Below are 20,262 nucleotides of genomic sequence, written 5' to 3'. Positions count from 1 at the left end.
CCATTTCATGCTAAGTTTTAGGGGGGGGAATCGGAAAGCACAAAGGGTGACAAAGATGAGGTGCATCCCTCCTCGAGACTTCTCATAGAGCTTAGCCCAATAACTGACCTAAGTCACTGGCAAATTGACAGCTCAAACTCATATTAGTTAACTTGTAGATAGAATAGCGGTCTGTTTAATGCATCCAAGTCTTACTTTGTTCAGTTGCTCCACCAGTCTCTGGTTTTGTTCACTTAGATCACGTTCCATGTCTATTTTGACCTTCTCAACCTCTCGTAGGTATTGTTGCTGCTTCTGGAGCTCTAGCTGCAACCGTTGCAGATCATTTTCCAGTTCTGCTACTCGAGCTTCCCACTCGCTCTCCCTTCCTTCATGCTTCAGACGCGATGCGTATTTCTCCTGTTCAAGCTCCTACAGAAAATATAAGACACAATGAGGAGGTTCGAACAAATTACATTACATTATTACTGTTGTCACATATTTGATGTTGGAATTGGTGCTTAAACAATGCCTCATATAATATCCATATTTGTTGCTAGAAACCACTTACACCAGAACAATAAGTGATGGTGTGAACAAATTGTGAACATGAATTTCTATTTTTACTGCTGATTATTAATTACAAGATAATTATGGATGAGGAATGCAATTCAGCTTAACGTAACTCACCCATCCAAAAAGATGATATGTCCTCCCATTTCAGTATCTGATTTTTAAAAAAATTAGTCCAAGGTCATCACCTCCACTATTCTATCTGGAAGTCCATTCCAGGTATTGATTGTGCGAAGAACTTCCTGATCCCAGTCTTTAAAATACCTTTTACTAATGTGAACCAATGGTTACTAATGTTACCAGGGCTCCAAGGGTTAAATTATGAGGAGAGATTACATAAATTAGGCTTTTATTCCCTAGAATATAGAAGGTTAAGGAGTGATTTGATTGAGGTTATAAGGATTTTGAAAGGAATTGATAGGGTAGATAGAGAAAAACTCTTTCCACTGGTGGGGGAGACTAGGACAAGGGGACATAACCTTAAAATCAGAGCCAGGCCATTCAGGAGAGAAGTTAGGAAACACTTCTTCACACAAAGGGTGGTAGAAGTGTGGAACTCTCTCCCACAAAAAGCAATAGATGATAGCTCAATAAATAATGTTAAATTTGGGATCGATAGATTTTTGCTAGCCAAGGATATTAGGGGATATGGAGCCAAGGTGGGTAAATGGAGTTAGGACACAGATCAGCCTTGATCTCATTGAATGGCAAAACAGGCTCGGGGGGCCGAATGGCTGACTCCTGTTCCTATGTTCCCATGCTCCTTTGTCCTACTGTTGCAATTTAATTCTGGATTTACCTTTTCCATTGCCTTAACTATCGTATAGACCCCCACAAGATCACCTCTCAGATGCTTCCTTTCCAGACTCAAAAACCGAAGTTGCTGCTGTCTTTCCTCATAACTGAGACATTTAACACGAGGAATCAGCCTTGTGGCTCTTTGCACTGCCTCCAGTGCCTGACTGTCTCCTTTGTTTCTTGGTGCTCAGCACTAGACACAGTACTCAAGTCCAACATCCTTAGCCTTTGCTCAGAGTTTAAATTCCTGGTATGCAGAATCATCTTTGTTGTCCCCTCTCAAGGGCAATAACATCCTTCCTATGGTTAAGTTAACAGAACAGCACTCAGAACTCCAGTTGGGAACTAATCAATGTCTTATACAATCTCTTTGGCTTTGTACTCTGTCCATTTGGTTATGTACCTTAATTGCCTTTTTCACTGTGACTATGAATTCATCCTAAGAATTGTAACATGTAATAGTAACACAGCAGTAATCACCAGACTGTTACCATTAATCTTACGTCAATTATATGTAAAGTGATGGAATCAAATATCAGGAGTAAACTTGAGGATAATCTGTAGAAAAATAACTGAGTAAACAGCAGTCAATGTGGCTTCAAAAGGGAAGAGCCTACCTGACAAATCTCCATGACTTCTTTGAAGAAGCTACAACCCAAATGAACTTTGGGAAACTATGATGTGTGGCTTACCTAGATTTCCAAATGGAATTTCACAAAAAGAATCCCCACTGGTTAAGTTCAAACCTGTGGGGATTCAGGGAAAAGGCAAAGGAAGTCAGGCTTGATTCCTTTGGTGACCTAATCGACATTTTCCAGATTATAAATGGGACTGACAAAACCGATCCAGGCAAATTGTTCACGATAAGGAAGGGTTCAAATTCCAGGGACACAAGTTAAAAATTAGGAATTTAGGAGTAAAGTAAAATCAAGTAAAGGGTAAAAATTGTGCAATAAGTTACCAGGAAAGGACTGTAACAAGCTTACGGCATTTCCTTAGATAGTCTCTTGGGTACAATAGGGTTAGTCACTTCCGTAAGTGGTCTGAACATTTAGAAGTGTGCCCATACTCCCCAATATCTAACTACATGATAGTATAATCAAGGGGTGTCAAATAGTATCCTCTTGTGATCTGAGATTGATATTTACATCTTCCGACACGTGCTTCTTCAATTTCTTTGAAGGCAACCAAGATACAAAAAAGTTAAGATGCTTTATTTCACAGCGAGCGAACAACAGTTATGATCAGATTCACTTTGTTCAAACAGTACAGCTTGTCTTTACATAATAATACAAAAATAATACAAAAGCTTGCTACACTTCCCTGCACCAGTGGGTCATTTAGCTTTACTTGAACAAAACAACTCCTAACTTCATTCCTGCATTCTCCTTCTGAATCTGGCCAAAGCTTGTCCTCACAGCTTTCTGTTTAAAACCTGACTGACTTTGTCACCTTTGCTGGATCTTACTGACTCCTTGCGTCTCTGTCTCTATTGTTTTTTCTTACTTCCCTCTGTTCACTGCCAGAAAGTACCAGAGACTTCCCAAAACAATGGGTGTGAGGGGTTTAGCAATTATCAAGATAGGCTAACAAATTGTTTAATTTTTAGAGTCTGTGGGGAAACAACATCAAAGCTTAGCTCATTAGTATTTAAGCCACCTATCACCTCAATGTAATTTTTTAAAACTTGTGTAAATACACTTTACTTTTAAAAAATCATTTAAAAGTAACTAATTTTCCCCAAATCCTTTCTGTAGAGAAATAGTTAAAAATTCTGAAATGTGACAAAGACATTAAAACAGAAAGCATAAATAGATTCATAATTAACAGTGTTTCTGGAAAGAAGGGATTGAGGGATTCGATAAGAAGTGGGTTTGAAATCTATGAAAAATGGATGGGCTTGTTGGATCTAATGGCCTTTTCTTTTTCCTAAAAATTCTTATGTTTGTATGTCTGAAAGTTAGGTAACTACATTGTTACCTTCTTTGTGAAATAATTTTAAAGCTGACTAAACAGGAGAACAGTTATTTCAATAATTAACTATTCTAAACTTAGAAAAGGGAAAAAATGAAAAAATGCACATAAAATAAAAACTGGTCTTTTGCTGATACTTCCACTCTACAGTTAACACCTTACATCAAATCACACATCCTTAGTGTTCACAGCTACCAGTTCTCCAGCAGGGACCTCCTCCACACCCTTCAATGGGTCAGAGGAAATGTGTTTCTTTCTATTCTCCAAAGATAGTTTTATTATGTCTCTCAAAAGTCTAACCAACAAAAGCCTCAGAGTTGGTGAAAAACTGACCACATTGGAAATCTGAAATAAAAACGGTAAATACTGAGACTACACAGCAGGATTATCAGAACGCAAAAAAAAAGGCTGGTTCATGTCTGGGTGTTCATCCTTGTTCAGAACAAAGAGCCTACACCTGAAACATTAACCAACCACTGTTTACTATTTTTCAAATGCTGATCGATCTGCTGTGTATTTGCAGCATTTTCTGCCTTTATTCCACCACTCCCTTTTGATGGCTCAACCCCTCTTCATCTGTTGACATTCTTGACTTCACTATCTGTGACCTCAATTGGAACTCCCACATCTCTTCCATTGCTGAATCTAATTTTAAGAAGCTCAGGCTCCTCCTCATGCCAAAGATTCCTCTGCCCTCAAAAAATCTTAACTTATTGTAAAGCCCAAGACTGATCAATATTATGAATCCTGCTCCTTTTTATGGGGAGGATCTTTAAGTCCCTCTCTCACACTCCTGGACATATAAATATATAAATATATATACATATAAAAGCTGATCAACTGATTGGTGATTCCCCTCTCACCACTAGCCTCTAACTTCTTGCTCTATTCCAACCTTTCATGTATTTTTCTATTTCATCTATACTATGGTCAACTTTCCCCTCTTGTTCCTTCTAAGCTTCATTACAATAACTTATATGCCCTCCCTTCCCTACATCTCCAATGTGTTGAAATCAAGATTTACTGCACTTACGAGTCAAACTCATTTTCTCCTAGGATATCAAATCCATGGAACTCCTTGACTCCCTTTGTCTTTCCTTTTTCCTACATTCTTCAGGCTTTGAAACCCCCAGCTTGGTATCACTTAATTACTTCTCCCTGATTTTACATCTTCTACTTTACTCTTTCCAACACTGGTCCTGCTTTCATGCACCTTGGCGTTTTGCTGGGTTTCTCAATTTTAAAAAGTGGTGAAAAGATCAAATAAAAAATACTGCTGGACAATGATGCTTATGGCTAAGTCATGTCAACACACCAACAATCTCATTGGACAGGACTCCATTCATTGAATCCCAATGTACCAAATTCTCCCATTGTTTGAAATTTCAATGGACACAGTACACCAATCTATCAAATTCCTTGTCTGATAAAATCAACATTTATCAAATCCCTCCTTCATGAAATGGGATCCCTGTGTCCTAAATTCCCATGTCACAGAAACCCAAAGCCTCTTTGAAATTAGATGTTTTCCTTCCTGCTCCATAGAAGGTTGAAAATCATGGTGAGCTGTGGTCTCATGGGCACTCGCAGCTCTCTACTATTTCTCTAAGTACTCATTCTTCATGTGTGAGCCTCAACAGTAAATGGTGGCAAATTATTCACCCAAAGGAGACATCATAGCTGAGCCTAATTCTCTCCTTGCCCAATGTTCACAAACAGGCACTTTTCAGATGTGGTCACTGAATAGGGATCTATTTGTAGTACCCCAGCCTTTACCCACCTGACATCAACGAAATCCATGCAGATCTAGGATCCAAAATGATACCTTTATGGTTTGCAGGACTTTGCATCATGGGGGAAGAGGGTTGTATTTGGTTATTGGGTCCATCCATACATTCTTAATAATGTTTCACCATCAGTTCCTTTGCCACTAACCTGATCTACTCCAGTTATCCAGGTTACTCTTGGGGACTCACTGAGCTTGACAGCAGCTCAGGCAGCTGCTTTTGATTTCTGTAACAACTCAAAACAATTAACCTATTAACCCCAAGCCCCTTTCAGAAGCTACATCAGCTACTCTTGTATCTGAAATCTACACTCCCCTTGCAGCATTCAGTCCCCACCATCCATGGGAGGAAAAATATAGTAGAAACTGAAGGAAGTTTACTGAGAAACCTTCGGTCTGTGGGGGGGTCAGTGAGAGTCCCTAAATCATCAAGTCAGGACCATGGCGATCACTTCCGAATGCTGCACAGTTATCCAGAAAGACTTTAATAATTGTACATCTGATTGTACAAAATATAAATGCGGCGCTAGGATTGCTATTTAACCCAAGGTTCAGAGTCTTCGAGAGATAAAGTGCTGGTGTAACAACCTTTAAATAACATGTTCGCCTGCCAAGAAAGTAAATTGTCTAACGTCTTATTAGATCGGGACAGAGAATGAAGAAACAGCCGAGTCTGGGAGCTGTCCTCGTTATTCTAGCTAAATTCAGTGATAGACAGAAACATATAGAAATTCAAATATATGTCGATCCCACTGATGTACCCCTTCCCTGGTCACTCACCTCCAGTTTCTGGCTGTATTCCTCGTGTAGTTTATCGTTTCGCCTCTTCAAGTCCTGGTTGTCTGAGAGCAGAGCTTTTCCCAGCTCGGCGGCCACATGCACTTCTTTCTCTCTCTGTTTGAGGAGAGACAGCAGGTCGGCCGGGTCCATCACGAAAGCTGACACATCCCCAGCACGGTCCCGACCGAACGGGAATAAATCCTCCTCCAGAGGGGACTTCATCTCCAGAACCCCACCAGCGGTCATATAGGACAAGCGGCCAAGGGTCCTGAGCCTCACAGCCCTGCAAACATGGCCTGAAGGGATGGAGATTGGGACCCAAAAGTTGGTGTGAAGTTTCTTCAAAGTTTGCGGAGAGGCCGGAGCTTTGGTCCAGACTGTCCCGGGTTCTGGGATGTTTTGGCTCTGATTTTATAGTCGGGCTCGATGGAAATGAGCGTCTCCGAATCGGCGTCTTCCCCCAGGGGAGACAGATGGTGAAATGAGAGATGGAGGAGAATGAGAGAGGATAAGATCAGATCAGGAGCCGCATCCAGCATCAAACCCCGCACCTTTCAATGGGAGTTCCGCGTTAGTGGGAGTGACTGAAAGAAACTAATCACATTGGAGACTCTGAGGCAGATACAAGCAGTCAGTCACCTGGAACAGTGCAATCACAGTGAGCAATTAAACATTTGAAATGAATCTGAAGCCCAGACACGCCCAGATAGCGTCCAAAATAAAGTGACGGAGTCCAGCACAGTGACTGAGCTGCATCCCAGCTTCAAACAGCGTCACAAAACAACAAACACCATGGGTAAAAACGGCACGACAGACAACCTAACTGAATTAGGCTGTTTACAGCCCGAGCCTCCGGATTAGTTTCTGACCCCTTCACAGCTACATCCACCTCTCGAACATCTCCCGCCCCCGGTCTATCTACTGCTGAAACCCTTACTTATGCATTTGACATCTCCAACTTCCATTATTCCAATATTCTCCTGGTTGGCCTCCCGCCCTCCACCAGCTTCAGTTCACCCAAAACTCTGCTGCCCCTATCCTATCCCACACCAAGTCACACTTGCCCATCACACCCTATCCTGGCTGGCCTTCATTAGTTACCGGTCTCCCTAAGACTCACATTTAAAATTTTTATCCTTGTGTTTAAATCTTTCCATGGCCTTGCCCCATCCGATCTCTGTAGCCCCCTTCCAACCCTCCAACCCCATCCTGAACTCTCCTCATCTCAGACTCTTGACTTCTTATGCATCTCCTCTCCTTTCTATTATCAGTGGGCATGCCTTCAGCCTCCTAGGTCCCACTCTCTGGAATTCCTTCCCTAAACACCCCAGTCTCTCCACCACTCCTCCATTAAGACCCTCCTTAAAAACCACCTTACTGACCAAGCTTTTGGTTACCCCTCCTAATCTCTCCTTTGGCTCTGCATCAATTTCCTTCACAACTCTGTGAAGTGCTTTGAGCTGTTTTTCTAGCTTAACCGCATTATATAAATGCAAATTGTTGTATAATATCAGGGGCAGTATTAGAATCATAGAATCATAGAAGTTTACAACATGGAAACAGGCCCTTCGGCCCAACATGTCCATGTCGCCCAGTTTATACCACTAAGCTAGTCCCAATTGCCTGCACTTGGCCCATATCCCTCTATACCCATCTTACCCATGTAACTGTCCAAATGCTTTTTAAAAGACAAAATTGTACCCGCCTCTACTACTGCCTCTGGCAGCTCATTCCAGACACTCACCACCCTTTGAGTGAAAAAATTGCCCCTCTGGACCCTTTTGTATCTCTCCCCTCACCTTAAATCTATGCCCCCTCGTTATAGACTCCCCTACCTTTGGGAAAAGATTTTGACTATCTACCTTATCATTATTTTATAGACTTCTATAAGATCACCCCTAAACCTCCTACTCTCCAGGGAAAAAAGTCTCAGAATATCCAACCTCTCCCTATAAGTTTAATAATATCCCTCTAGTTTAATAATATCCTTTCTATAATAGGGTGACCAGAACTGTACACAGTATTCCAAGTGTGGCCTTATTAATGTCTTGTACAACTTCAATAAGACATCCCAACTCCTGTATTCAATGTTCTGACCAATGAAACCAAGCATGCTGAATGCCTTCTTCACCACCCTATCCACTTTCAAGGAGCTATGAACCTGTACTCCTAGATCTCTTTGTTCTATGACTCTCCCCAATGCCCTACCATTAACGGAGTAGGTCCTGGCCCGATTCGATCTACCAAAATGCATCACCTCACATTTATCTAATTTAAACTCCATCTGCCATTCATCGGCCCACTGGCCCAATTTATCAAGATCCCATTGCAATCCCAGATAACCTTCTTCACTGTCCACAATGCCACCAATCTTGGTGTCATCTGCAAACTTACTAACCATGCCTCCTAAATTCTCATCCAAATCATTAATATAAATAACAAATAACAGCGGACCCAGCACCGATCCCTGAGGCACACCGCTGGTCACAGGCCTCCAGTTTGAAAAACAACCCTCTACAACCACCCTCTGTCTTCTGTCGTCAATCCAATTTTGTATCCAATTGGCTACCTCACCTTGGATCCCGTGAGATTTAACCTTATGTAACAACCTACCATGCGGTACCTTGTCAAAGGCTTTGCTAAAGTCCATGTAGACCACGTCTACTGCACAGCCCTCATCTATCTTCTTGGTTACCCCTTCAAAAAACTCAATCAAATTCGTGAGACATGATTTTCCTCTCACAAAACCATGCTGACTGTTCCTAATCAGTCCCTGCCTCTCCAAATGCCCGTAGATCCTGTCTCTCAGAATATCCTCTAACAACTTACCCACTACAGATGTCAGGCTCACCGGTCTGTAGTTCCCAGGCTTTTCCCTGCCGTCCTTCTTAGAGTCATTGAGTCATAGAGTTATACAGCACGGATAGAGGCCCTTCGGCCCATCGTGTCCGCGCCGGCCATCAGCCCTGTCTACTCTAATCCCATATTCCCGCATTTGGTCCGTAGCCTTGTATGCTATGGCATTTCAAGTGCTCATCCAAATGCTTCTTGAATGTTGTGAGGGTTCCTGCCTCCACAACCCTTTCAGGCAGTGAGTTCCAGACTCCAACCACCCTCTGGGTGAAAAAGTTCTTTCTCAAATCCCCTCTAAACCTCCCGCCTTTTACCTTGAATCTATGTCTCCTTGTTATAGAACCCTCAACGAAGGGAAAAAGCTCCTTAGTATCCATCCTATCTGTGCCCCTCATAATTTTGTACACCTCAAACATGTCCCCCCTCAGCCTCCTCTGCTCCAAGGAAAACAAACCCAATCTTCCCAGTCTCTCTTCATAGCTGAAGCGCTCCAGCCCTGGTAACATCCTGGTGAATCTCCTCTGCACCCTCTCCAAAGCGATCACATCCTTCCTGTAGTGCGGCGACCAGAACTGCACACAGTACTCCAGCTGTGGCCTAACCAGTGTTTTATACAGCTCCATCATAACCTCCTTGCTCTTATATTCTATGCCTCGGCTAATAAAGGCAAGTATCCCATATGCCTTCTTTACCACCTTATCTACCTGTTCCGCCGCCTTCAGGGATCTGTGAACTTGCACACCAAGATCCCTCTGACCCTCTGTCTTGCCTAGGGTCCTCCCATTCATTGTGTATTCCCTTGCCTTGTTAGTCCCTCCAAAGTGCATCACCTCGCACTTTTCCGGGTTAAATTCCATTTGCCACTGTTCCGCCCATCTGACCAACCCATCTATATCGTCCTGCAGACTGAGGCTATCCTCCTCGCTATTTACCACCCTACCAATTTTTGTATCATCAGCGAACTTACTGATCATACCTTTTACATTCATATCCAAGTCATTAATGTAGACCACAAACAGCAAGGGACCCAGCACCGATCCCTGTGGTACCCCACTGGCCACAGGCTTCCAGTCACAAAAACAACCTTCGACCATCACCTTCTGCCTTCTGCCACTAAGCCAGTTTTGTATCCAAAGTGCCAAGGCACCCTGGATTCCATGGGCTCGTACCTTCTTGACCAGTCTCCTGTTGTCCAAAGGCACAACATTTGCTACCCTCCAATCTTCAGGCACCTCACCTGTAGCTGTCGATGATTCAAATATCTCTACTAGGGGACCCGCAATTTCCTCCCTAACCTCCCATAACATCCTGGGATACATTTCATCAGGTCCCGGAGATTTATCTACCTTGATGCACGTTAAGACTTCCAGCACCTCCCTCTCTGTAATATGTACACTCCTCAAGACATCACTATTTATTTCCCCAAGTTCCCTAACATCCATGCCTTTGGTGTATATACAAAAATAATTTGAATGGGCTATCACTCCTGTTTTATTGTTGTTGCCCATCAGTAGTGCCTGATACATCCCATGGGTTGGGCTTACGTTAATCCCATGATTCCTACCAGCCTATTTAAAATAGGACGTTTTCATGTTATATTGGTCTATTTTAAATTTGGAATAGGATCCTTTCAGGTTGCCCATAGCTCACCGTTGGTGACTCTTGAGTATCAAAGTGTTGGCTTTACCAGCTCACTGGAAGCCATTATGATTGGTGGACCACATCAAATTTGTTTTGATTTCCTTTCACTTTATTTTTATTTTAGTTACTTTTTGTCAGTTTGTTTAAAGCTAGATTGGGTGAGCCATCTCTCCCTGGAATTTTAATAGTGTTGCCCAAATAAAGGGAGACACTTGTCCAAACCAGTTGTCTTCCACCAGCCTATTTAAGTAGGATCCATTCAAATAATCCATAGTTCGCACCTGGATGTCTCAGAAGTATCAACATTTGCTATTTACTGGCTCAATGGATTTCTTCCATGACTGATGGGCATCACATGATCATTTTGTTGTGACTGCCTCGATATTTTCCTTATTTGTTCATGGGATGTGGGCTTTGCTGGCGAGGCCAGCATTTATTGCCCATCCCTAATTGCCCTTGAGAAGGTGGTGGTGAGCCGCCTTCTTGAACCGCTGCAGTCCGTGTAGTGAAGGTTCTCCCTTAGGAAGGAAGTTCCAGGATTTTGACCCAGCGACGATGAAGGAACGGCGATGTATTTCCAAGTCAGGTTAGTGTGTGACTTGGAGGGGACAGTGCAGGTGGTGTTATTCCCATGTGCCTGCTGCCCTTGTTCTTCTAGGTGGTAGAGGTCGCGGGTTTGGGAGGTGCTGTCGAAGAAGCCTTGGCGAGTTGCTGCAGTGCATCCTGTGGATGGTACACACTGCAGCCACGGTGCGCCGGTGGTGAAGGGAGTGAATGTTTAGGGTGGTGGATGGGGTGCCAATCAAGCGGGCTGCTTTGTCCTGGATGGTGTTGAGCTGCTTGAGTGTTGTCGGAGCTGCACTCATCCAGGCAAGTGGAGAGTATTCCATCACACTCCTGACTTGTGCCTTGTAGATGGTGGAAAGGCTTTGGGTAGTCAGGAGGTGAGTCACTCGCCACAGAATACCCAGCCTCTGACCTGCTCTTGTAGCCACAGTATTTATATGGCTGGTCCAGTTAAGTTTCTGGTCAATGGTGATCCCCAGGGTGTTGATGGTGGGGGATTCAGCGATGGTAATGCCGTTGAATGTCAAGGGGAGGTGGTTAGACTTTCTCTTGTTGGGGGAGATGGTCATTGCCTGGCACTTGTCTGGCACGAATGTTACTTGCCACTTATCAGCCCAAGCCTGGATATTGTCCAGGTCTTGCTGCATGCGGGCATGGACTGCTTCATTATCTGAGGGGTTGCGAATGGAACGGAACACTGTGCAATCATCAGCGAACATCCATATTTCTGACCTTATGATGGAGGGAAGCTCATTGATGAAGCAGCTGAAGATGGTTGAGCCTAGGACACTGCCCTGAGGAACTCCTGCAGCAGTGTCCTGGGGCTGAGATGATTGGCCTCCAACAACCACTACCATCTTACTTTGTGCTAGGTATGACTCCAGCCACTGGACAGTTTTCCCCCTGATCCCACTGACTTCAATTTTACTAGGGCTCCTTGGTGCCACACTCGGTCAAATGCTGCCTTGCTGTCAAGGGCAGTCACTCTCACCTCACCTCTGGAATTCAGCTCTTTTGTCCATGTTTGAACCAAGGCTGTAATGAGGTCTGGAGCCGAATGGTCCTGGCGGAACCCAAATTGAGCATTGGTGAGCAGGCTGTTGGTGAGTAAGTGCCGCTTGATAGCACTGTTGACGATACCTTCCATCACTTTGCTGATGATTGAGAGTAGACTGAAGGGGCGGTTATTAGCAGGATTGGATTTGTCCTGCTTTTTGTGGACAGGACATACCTGGGCAATTTTCCACATTGTCGGGTAGATGCCAGTGTTGTAGCTGCACTCGAACAGTTTGGCTAGAGGCGCGGCTAGTTCTGGAGCACAAGTATTCAGCACTACAGCCGGGATGTTGTCGGGGCCCATAGCCTTTGCTGTATCCAGTGCACTCAGCCATTTCTTGATATCACGTGGAGTGAATCGAATTGGCTGAAGACTGGCTTCTGTGATGGTGGGGATATCGGGAGGAGCCGAGATGGATCATCCACTCGACACTTCTGGCTGAAAATGGATGCAAACGCTTCAGCCTTGTCTTTTGCACTCACCTGCTGGACTCCGCCATCATTGAGGATGGGGATGTTTACAGAATCTCCTCCTCCCGTTAGTTGTTTAATTGTTCACCACCATTTACGACTGGATGTGGCAGGACTGCAGAGCTTTAATCTGATCTATTGGTTGTGGAATCGCTTAGCTCTGTCTATAGCATGTTGCTTCCGCTGTTTAGCATGTATGTAGTCCTGAGTTGTAGCTTCACCAGGTTGACACCTCATTTTTAGGTACACCTGGTGCTGCTCCTGGCATGCTCTTCTACACTCCTCATTGAACCAGGGTTGATCCCCTGGCTTGTTGGTAATGGTAAAGTGAGGACTATGCCGGGCCATGAGGTTACAGATTGTGCTGGAATACAATTCTGCTGCTGCTGATGGCCCACAGCGCCTCATGGTTGCCCAGTTTTGAGCTGCTAGATCTGTTCTGAATCTATCCCATTTAGCACGGTGATAGTGCCACACAACACATTGGATGGCATCCTCAATACGAAGACGGGACTTCGTCTCCACGAGGACTGTGCGGTGGTCACTCCTACCAATACTGTCATGGACAGATGCAACTGCTACAGGTAGATAGTGAGGACGAGGCCAAGTAGGTTTTTCCCTCGTGTTGGTTCGCTCACCACCTGCCGCAGGCCCAGTCTGGCAGCTATGTCCTTCAGGACTCGGCCAGCTCAGTCAGTAGTGCTGCTACCGAGCCACTCTTGGTGATGGACATTGAAGTCCCCCACCCAGAGTACATTCTGTGCCCTTGCTACCCTCAGTGCTTCCTCCAAGTGGTGCTCAACATGGAGAAGGACTGATTCATCAGCTGAGGGAGGATGGTAAATGGTAATCAGCAGGAGGTTTCCTTGCCCATGTTTGACCTGATGCCATGAGATTTCATGGGGTCCGGAGTCAATGTTGAGGACTCCCAGGGCCACTCCATCCTGACTGTATACCACGGTACCGCCACCTCTGGTGGGTCTGTCCTGCCGGTGGGACAGGACATACCCAGGGATGGTGATGGAAGAGTCTGGGACGTTGGCTGAAAGGTATGATCCTGTGAGTATGGCTATGTCAAGCTGTTGCTTGACTAGTCTGTGGGACAGCACTCCCAATTTTGGCACAAGTCCCCTGATGTCGACTGGGCTTGGTTTGCCATTGTCGTGCCTGGTGCCTAGTGGTCCGATGCCGGGTGGTCCATCCGGTTTTATTCTTATTATGACTTTTTTTAGCGAGATTGTACAACTGAGTGGCTTGCAAGGCCATTTCAGAGGGCAATTAAGAATCAACCACATTGCTGTGGGTCTGGAGTCACATATAGGCCAGACCGGGTAAACTATTATTTTAGTTACTTTAGTTAATTATTTTGTTTAAAATTAGGTTGGGTGGGCCTCAGAATCCATGAGCTAAGAATGGGAGGAGGAATCCAGCATGGTTTCTACTCCTGATTATCATCCAGTGACTATTGCTGGACAGGGCACATGTGGCTAACGAGACACTGGGAATCAGGATTTGCTGTGATGCCTTTCATAAACTGTCAAAGTTCACTGTCTAGGCTCACATGTGTAAAATATAAGGACTTGCACAAGACCAGGTTATAGTCCAACAGTTTTATTTTAAATCACAAGCTTTCGGAGCTTTCCTCCTTCGTCAGTTCCACTCACCTGACGAAGGAGGAAAGCTCCGAAAGCTTGTGATTTAAAATAAAACTGTTGGACTATAACCTGGTCTTGTGCAAGTCCTTACATTTGTCCACCCCAGTCCATCACCGGCATCTCCACATCATGTGTAAAATAGCCCTTTGGTGAGGTAATGGTGGGCTTCAAGCACATGTGGAAATGTACCCCAGTGAGGAGAAGGGGCCAACAGGTGGACCAGTCAAACTAAAAATGCATGCATTAAATGGTGACTCATTTTCATCATCAGTAAGACAGACAATATCCTGCGGTGCCCACTGGTTGCAGAAAGCTTCAAGTAAATTGCCAGGCACTGCACGTTTGTGCTCCAAGGCCACCTGGGCTTGCACTACAGCTTAGAAAATCAGCAGCAGCATCCAGGCAAGATTATGTAGATGGGGCAAACTTGCCCCAACCCCTTGGACACAGGATAAGGTTTGCAAAAAAATCAATGGCCTTTGGAATGTCACCAAGAGAAGGGAACAGGAATAGTTAAAGGAAGAATAATAGAATAAATCGGGTTTGTGAACCAATATATTGGAAATTGCTTGTAATGTAAGCATTCTGTTACCATCACAGTATAAGCTGTATACGGTACGATAGTTTAAATTAATATGTAAATGTTACACAAAGATCACTGTTCTCTACTTACAGGGCCAATCAACCTGTCATATTTGTAAAGAAACCATACACTGTCCTACAAAGGCATGTCTCTTTGAGAGACTGCTTCATATCAGTATGCTGCATGCGTGCCCACTGTCATTCACATTCTATGTTTGAAACACTGAGTGAATGGGTATGTATGATTTTGCACAGCAGGAATGAATGGCACATGTTATCCTGTGAATCTGAAGTGCTACCCCTGACTCATCCACGCATATAAAACAGCTCCATCTGTTTATTTTTCACCATCACCAACATTTTGTGGAACTATACCTCTTGCTCTCTCTAGGCCAAGTTATTTTACACCCAGCAGAGCCAGACATGGTACTGCTGGCTGAAGTTACCAGAAGACTGTGCTGCCCTGGAAGTCCCAGTCATGTGGTGTTGCTCTGGCATGAGTCCATTCTATGAGCAGGCCTTGCTGAGATGGGCAGCCAGTATGCAGAGCATAGAACATCTGTGATATCACAGCATGCAGGGCCATTAAAGAAATATATGTGAACTTCCATGATTGCACATTAAAGGACTTGATTATTTGTTATCTCATGTGCTCTCCTCACTGAAGGATACAGAAGTCCACTCCCTAGCCTCCTCCAGGACCATGCTGCAGGTGACACCAAGGTGCTTCCTCCCTCTCTACATTGCAGGAGTACGGCACACACATCAACTGCTTCACAAGTTTTAGATGTAGAGGTAGATTCATTAAGTGAAGGAACAGGACTATGGGCAGGTGGTATCATCAGGGAATTCTTCACTGAAGTCCGGAGATGCTGCACGGAGACCTAACCACCCAGGAACCTCTCCTGATGAGCTAAGAAACTTGCATTTAGTATAGCGCCTTATATTCTCAGGATGTCCTGAAACTCGTCACAGCCAATGAATTATTTTGGAAGTGCAGTCACCTAGATAAACACAGCAGCTAATTTGTGCACAGTAAGATCCCACAAACAGCAAATGAGATGAAATACCAGTTAATCTGTTTTTTGGTGGTGTTGCTTGAGTGATAACCTCTCAGTAGATGATGCTGGCCCACACACTGTGTCCACTTCATTTGATTATGTAACTTGTAGTGTGAAGCAAGTTTGGATGCTCTGAGAGTCGGTCACAGATCTTGAACAGCCTAGATAAAAGGATTGGGAAAGACATCTCTAGTCTGAGATCTGTGGTGCAGCAAATCGAAATTGTGGCACATGCTATAGCTGCCTCAGTGAGAGGCCATAACCACAGTGTGTTCATCTCACATGCACAGTCACTAAGGAATCTTTGAGAGACAAGCTTCAGGAACCCATGAGGGCCTGTTAAGGAATTAGACTGCAGGCCACCCTGGAGAGGGATTGCAGGAGCTGATACAGGTGCATCATTCAGGCTAGTGTATCTAATATATCCGTGTCCTCCAGCAGCTTGAGATGCAGTACTGGTCAAGATTTTCTAGTTGCCTCTCATGTTGGCAGTATCCCTGTGCCAATACCAAACCCAACATAAATCTCAGTTGGAACACTGCACGTCTGATCCCTTGAACATCAGAGCAACATCTCAGGAAACTTCTGGGACTGATGCTCCTGCATCTGGATTGACTTCACTGGAGGCAATGGCCCCTCTGCCCAGAGCCAGCAGCCATAGAATATCCCCAGGGGATCACAACTAGTGGTACCTTAGGATATACAGTTCGAAGAAGGAGCACTCAGACCACAGGATCACAGCAGTAAATACAATCACAGTTAAGTCATCTCCCTCATTCATTTATTGGCACTTACTTCCATAGTCTTTCACAGAAATTTTTATACCTTAATATACCTTTTCACACTACCACAGTTCTGCACATACTCTCTCCATAGTAAAATGCAAAGCACAATCAACATAATTCTGCACAATAAGACACATTAACAATAAATGTTGTCACTAATTAAAATATCTCGCTGTCTATACCTGTTTTGTGTAGATCAATTTAGTGCACACCAAGATATTAGCACAGCATCAGCCTGCGCCATAATAGCAATACAGTACGTGCCACGATATTAGCCAGTAACCATCACAGTTAAAATATAGAGGAGCAGTGCTGAGTAGCCACAGTCACCAAAACCATCTTTGTATTTGCCAAGGGAAGGGGCACCATTAACCTCACCAGGTGGGATACAGCCCAATTGGCGTTTAGCAAACTTGAACAAACTTTTAATTGGTATTAGCAGTGGGCAACAAACTAACAGCAGAAGATTAATGCTAATAAAGGTGGAAAACTGGCAGAGCACCAGAAACTTTGGCCACAAAGATATCCTGATATTTGGTCCCATTTACAGGTACTTCTATTGGTGCTAGCAGCAGAAATTATAGCCTAAGAGAAGCCAGTCATTGAACAGGTATTAAACTGCACAATGGTATTCCTTGCAAAAAAAAGTGAATTAGCTATTTAGAACACTGACTTTAATAAATGGACCTTCCAAAGTTATACTGATAATCAACTTATTCACATTAGTGCCATAAGTCAATCAGAGTTTATTATAACATTGTCTGCAATGGGTTTTGCCTCACTCTGGTGAACGGCCTACTTTAGTCAGCCCTGGGGTAAAGAAGAGGAAGGAGGTAAAAAAGGATGAAAAGGAGCCACCAGCTCTTCCTTAGAAACAAAAATAAATCACAGAATACAGATAAGCAGAGCTCCTAAAGTCTCTCAATTATACAGGGAGCAAGAGGGCATAATGCAAAACACTGGAATCCCAATCCATTCTCCATACCACTAGTTGCACCACTGGGAGATGTGACGAGACCTTTGTGGCCAATAGGGTCGGACAGAACATGCCAATAACAAAAGCCAATTAGAGGGGGCCAAGTCTGAAGAAAGTTATACTGTTAGAAACATAGTCTTCTCTGACTGGGCTTTTGCAGATGATCTTAATCCAAGCAGACTGCAAAAGCAAATAAAAGAGAGACAATTGTGTCCACTCAAGACAGGTGACGTTAGCTAAACACTTACCTGAAGGGCTCTGTAGTTTGGAGATACATTATATGTTTTGTGACACCATCTATTTCGTTAGTAATTTCCACTCCATGATTTATGACAGATGCAGACAGCAAGGAGTGCAAAGTGTGGTGTGTAAGGCATGAGCATACGTCTAAGACAGATGAAGTCATGTGTGAACAGAAGGCTGGCTCGTGTCCTTTATTTACCACAAACACATGCTCAAAAAGTTTAATCAACCTGCCTTTTGAAGATGAGCAGCAGACGAATGCAATTTCTCAGCTGGAGATATTCAAACTCCCTCTCACCCCTCAAACTGTGCAGCAGTTTAGGAGCAAATCTGCAGTTCACTGGATGTGAATTCAAGTTAATCCACAAGTCAAACCAAAATCTGCTCCCACAGGTGCTGGATGTATCAAGGTTACCCCACTATGGTTGAAATGAAAATATTTCTCCAGGAATATGAAACTGTCATTTGACATCCTGTACCAAGTTAGCACCCAGCAGTGAGAGAGACTGTACATCACATGATGAGGGTGAGGAGAAAAAAAGAGTAAATTGGAGATAAGCAATCTTCAGGGAGCTCAGGTGACAAGGAGCCAGGCATGCTGTATATCAGCATCGGCCATTATTAAATAGAGGGCACTTTTCTTCTGGAAAAGTATTTACATGTCAATTAAACTTAAACCTACTAGCTTGGATGTGCCCTTTCCAATCTCTAAAAAGCACTCTAATTTACCTTAGTGTCCCTAGATTACACAGGGGAGCCTCAGCCAGGTGTTCCAGTCTCGACCGCTATCCAGAACCTCTCCTGAAGTGCGTTTGCATGGACATCAGGTGAGACTTAGTGATATTCCCCAGGGTTAAGTAGCATACCAACATTTAGCATCGTGGGAACTAAACCTCATTAAAGATTTATCACCTTCAGGAGAGGAGATGGGGGGGGGGGGGGGGGGGTAAATATTTTTTATATCTATCACACATGGAGCTCCTCCATGCCCCAGTGGGTAAAGGTATCATTTGACCCAGTGATGAGCTTCCGACCACATATCGGCTCCATCACCAAGACCGCCTACTTCCACCTCCGTAACATCACCCATCTCCGCCCCGCCTCAGCTCATCTGCTGCTGAAACCCTCATCCATGCCTTTGTTATCTCCAGACTTGACTATTTCAATGCTCTCCTGGCCAGGGTCCCATCTTCCATAAACTTGAACTCATCCAAAACTCTGCTGCCTGTATCCTAACTTGCGTCAAGTCCTGTTCTCCCATCATCCCTGTTCTCGCTGACCTACATTGGCTCCTGGTCCGGGAATGCCTTGATTTTAAAATTCTCATCCTTGTTTTCAAATGCTTCTATGGTCTCACGCCTCCCTATCTCTGTAACCTTCTCCAGCCCTACAACCCTCCGAGATCTCTGTGCTCCTCCAATTCTTGCCTCTTGCGCATCTTCAATTTTAATCGCTCCATCATTGGCGGCCATGCCTTCAGCTGCCTAGGCCCTAAGCTTTGGAATTCCCTCCCCGCCTCTCTACCTCTCTGTCCTCCTTTAAGACGCTCCTTAAAACCTACCTCTTGACCAAGCTTTTGTCCTAATATCTCCTCATATGGCTCGGTGTCAAACTTTGTTTGATAATGCTCCTATGAAGCGCCTTGGGATGTTTTACTACGTTAAGGGTGCTATATAAATGCATGTTGTTGTTGTGCTGTAGCACTAGGCCACAAACAAGATAGTTGCAGATTTGATTCCTGTTGCATTAGCTGCTCAGGCAGGGCATCAGTTCACTGCTACAATTAACCTCAGCATCCCCATGTGGGAAAGAATTCATCCAGGGTTCCTGCTTCTGACCCAGTGACTCCTGCTGGAAATGTGTGTTTATGATCATTGGCAGAGGACAGGATCAGGTTTAGCAAGGGTGTCCTGACAGTAAAATTGCCGGCTGACAATCTTTGACTAGGCTCACAAAGAAACAATGGCGTCTTTGGGCAAAGTATCAGAGGGTGCCTGGCACTTGTGGGATTGTACCTCAGCAAGAATCAGTGCCTTCAGAAGAGAAGCTGGGAAAATTGAAGGGTGAGGGGGTGGGGGTTGGGGGGGGGGGTAGACTGGATTTAAAGTCACAAACTGTAATACAGTCTTCAATGGATCAATAAGAATAAATATAAATTTCCTATCTAAGTTGTTAGTTCACTGTCCAGCTTGGCTGGAATTTCCTCATTCAAAAAGCTGTAGAACAGCCAGTCTCTCCCCTGGAGTTCTGTGCACTGGTTGACTTAACAAATCCAGGAATCCATCTCAGTTCTGAACACTGATTTACATTCACGCTCCTCCCAGTCAACAAGGAGCTTTGCTAAACACCTCAAACTTTTGGGTTACTGAACAAATGGTCCAGCGTGAAGCAGCATTCAGCATATTGTGGTATGTCTTTGTACTGCCACTAGTATCAGGGTCAGAGAGGTCAGTGAAGGGACAGACGCCCAGTTGATTACATT

At 44.3% G+C, this 20,262-nt stretch overlaps 1 protein-coding gene across 2 annotated transcripts in view; it reads right to left on the bottom strand.

Moving 5' to 3' along the window:
- The window catches only part of LOC137344867 (BICD family-like cargo adapter 1), a 50,468-nt gene extending 43,922 nt beyond the window's left edge, over positions 1-6,546 (bottom strand). Inside the window, exons 1-2 of one of the 2 annotated variants that reach the window (XM_068008096.1) lie at positions 5,891-6,546; positions 196-411 (exon numbers count right to left, since the gene is read on the bottom strand). In XM_068008096.1, coding sequence (XP_067864197.1) covers positions 196-411; positions 5,891-6,136 — 462 coding nt within the window. In that variant the 5' untranslated portion in view covers positions 6,137-6,546. The remainder of the gene's footprint in view (positions 1-195; positions 412-5,890) is intronic. The other variant, XM_068008097.1, reaches the window with a different exon arrangement.
- Between the last annotated feature and the right edge of the window lie 13,716 nt (positions 6,547-20,262).

Source organism: Heptranchias perlo, chromosome 28 (assembly GCF_035084215.1).
Source record: "Heptranchias perlo isolate sHepPer1 chromosome 28, sHepPer1.hap1, whole genome shotgun sequence".
Taxonomy (NCBI): Eukaryota; Metazoa; Chordata; class Chondrichthyes; order Hexanchiformes; family Hexanchidae; genus Heptranchias; species Heptranchias perlo.
This window is presented reverse-complemented; position numbering and strand designations above follow the sequence as displayed.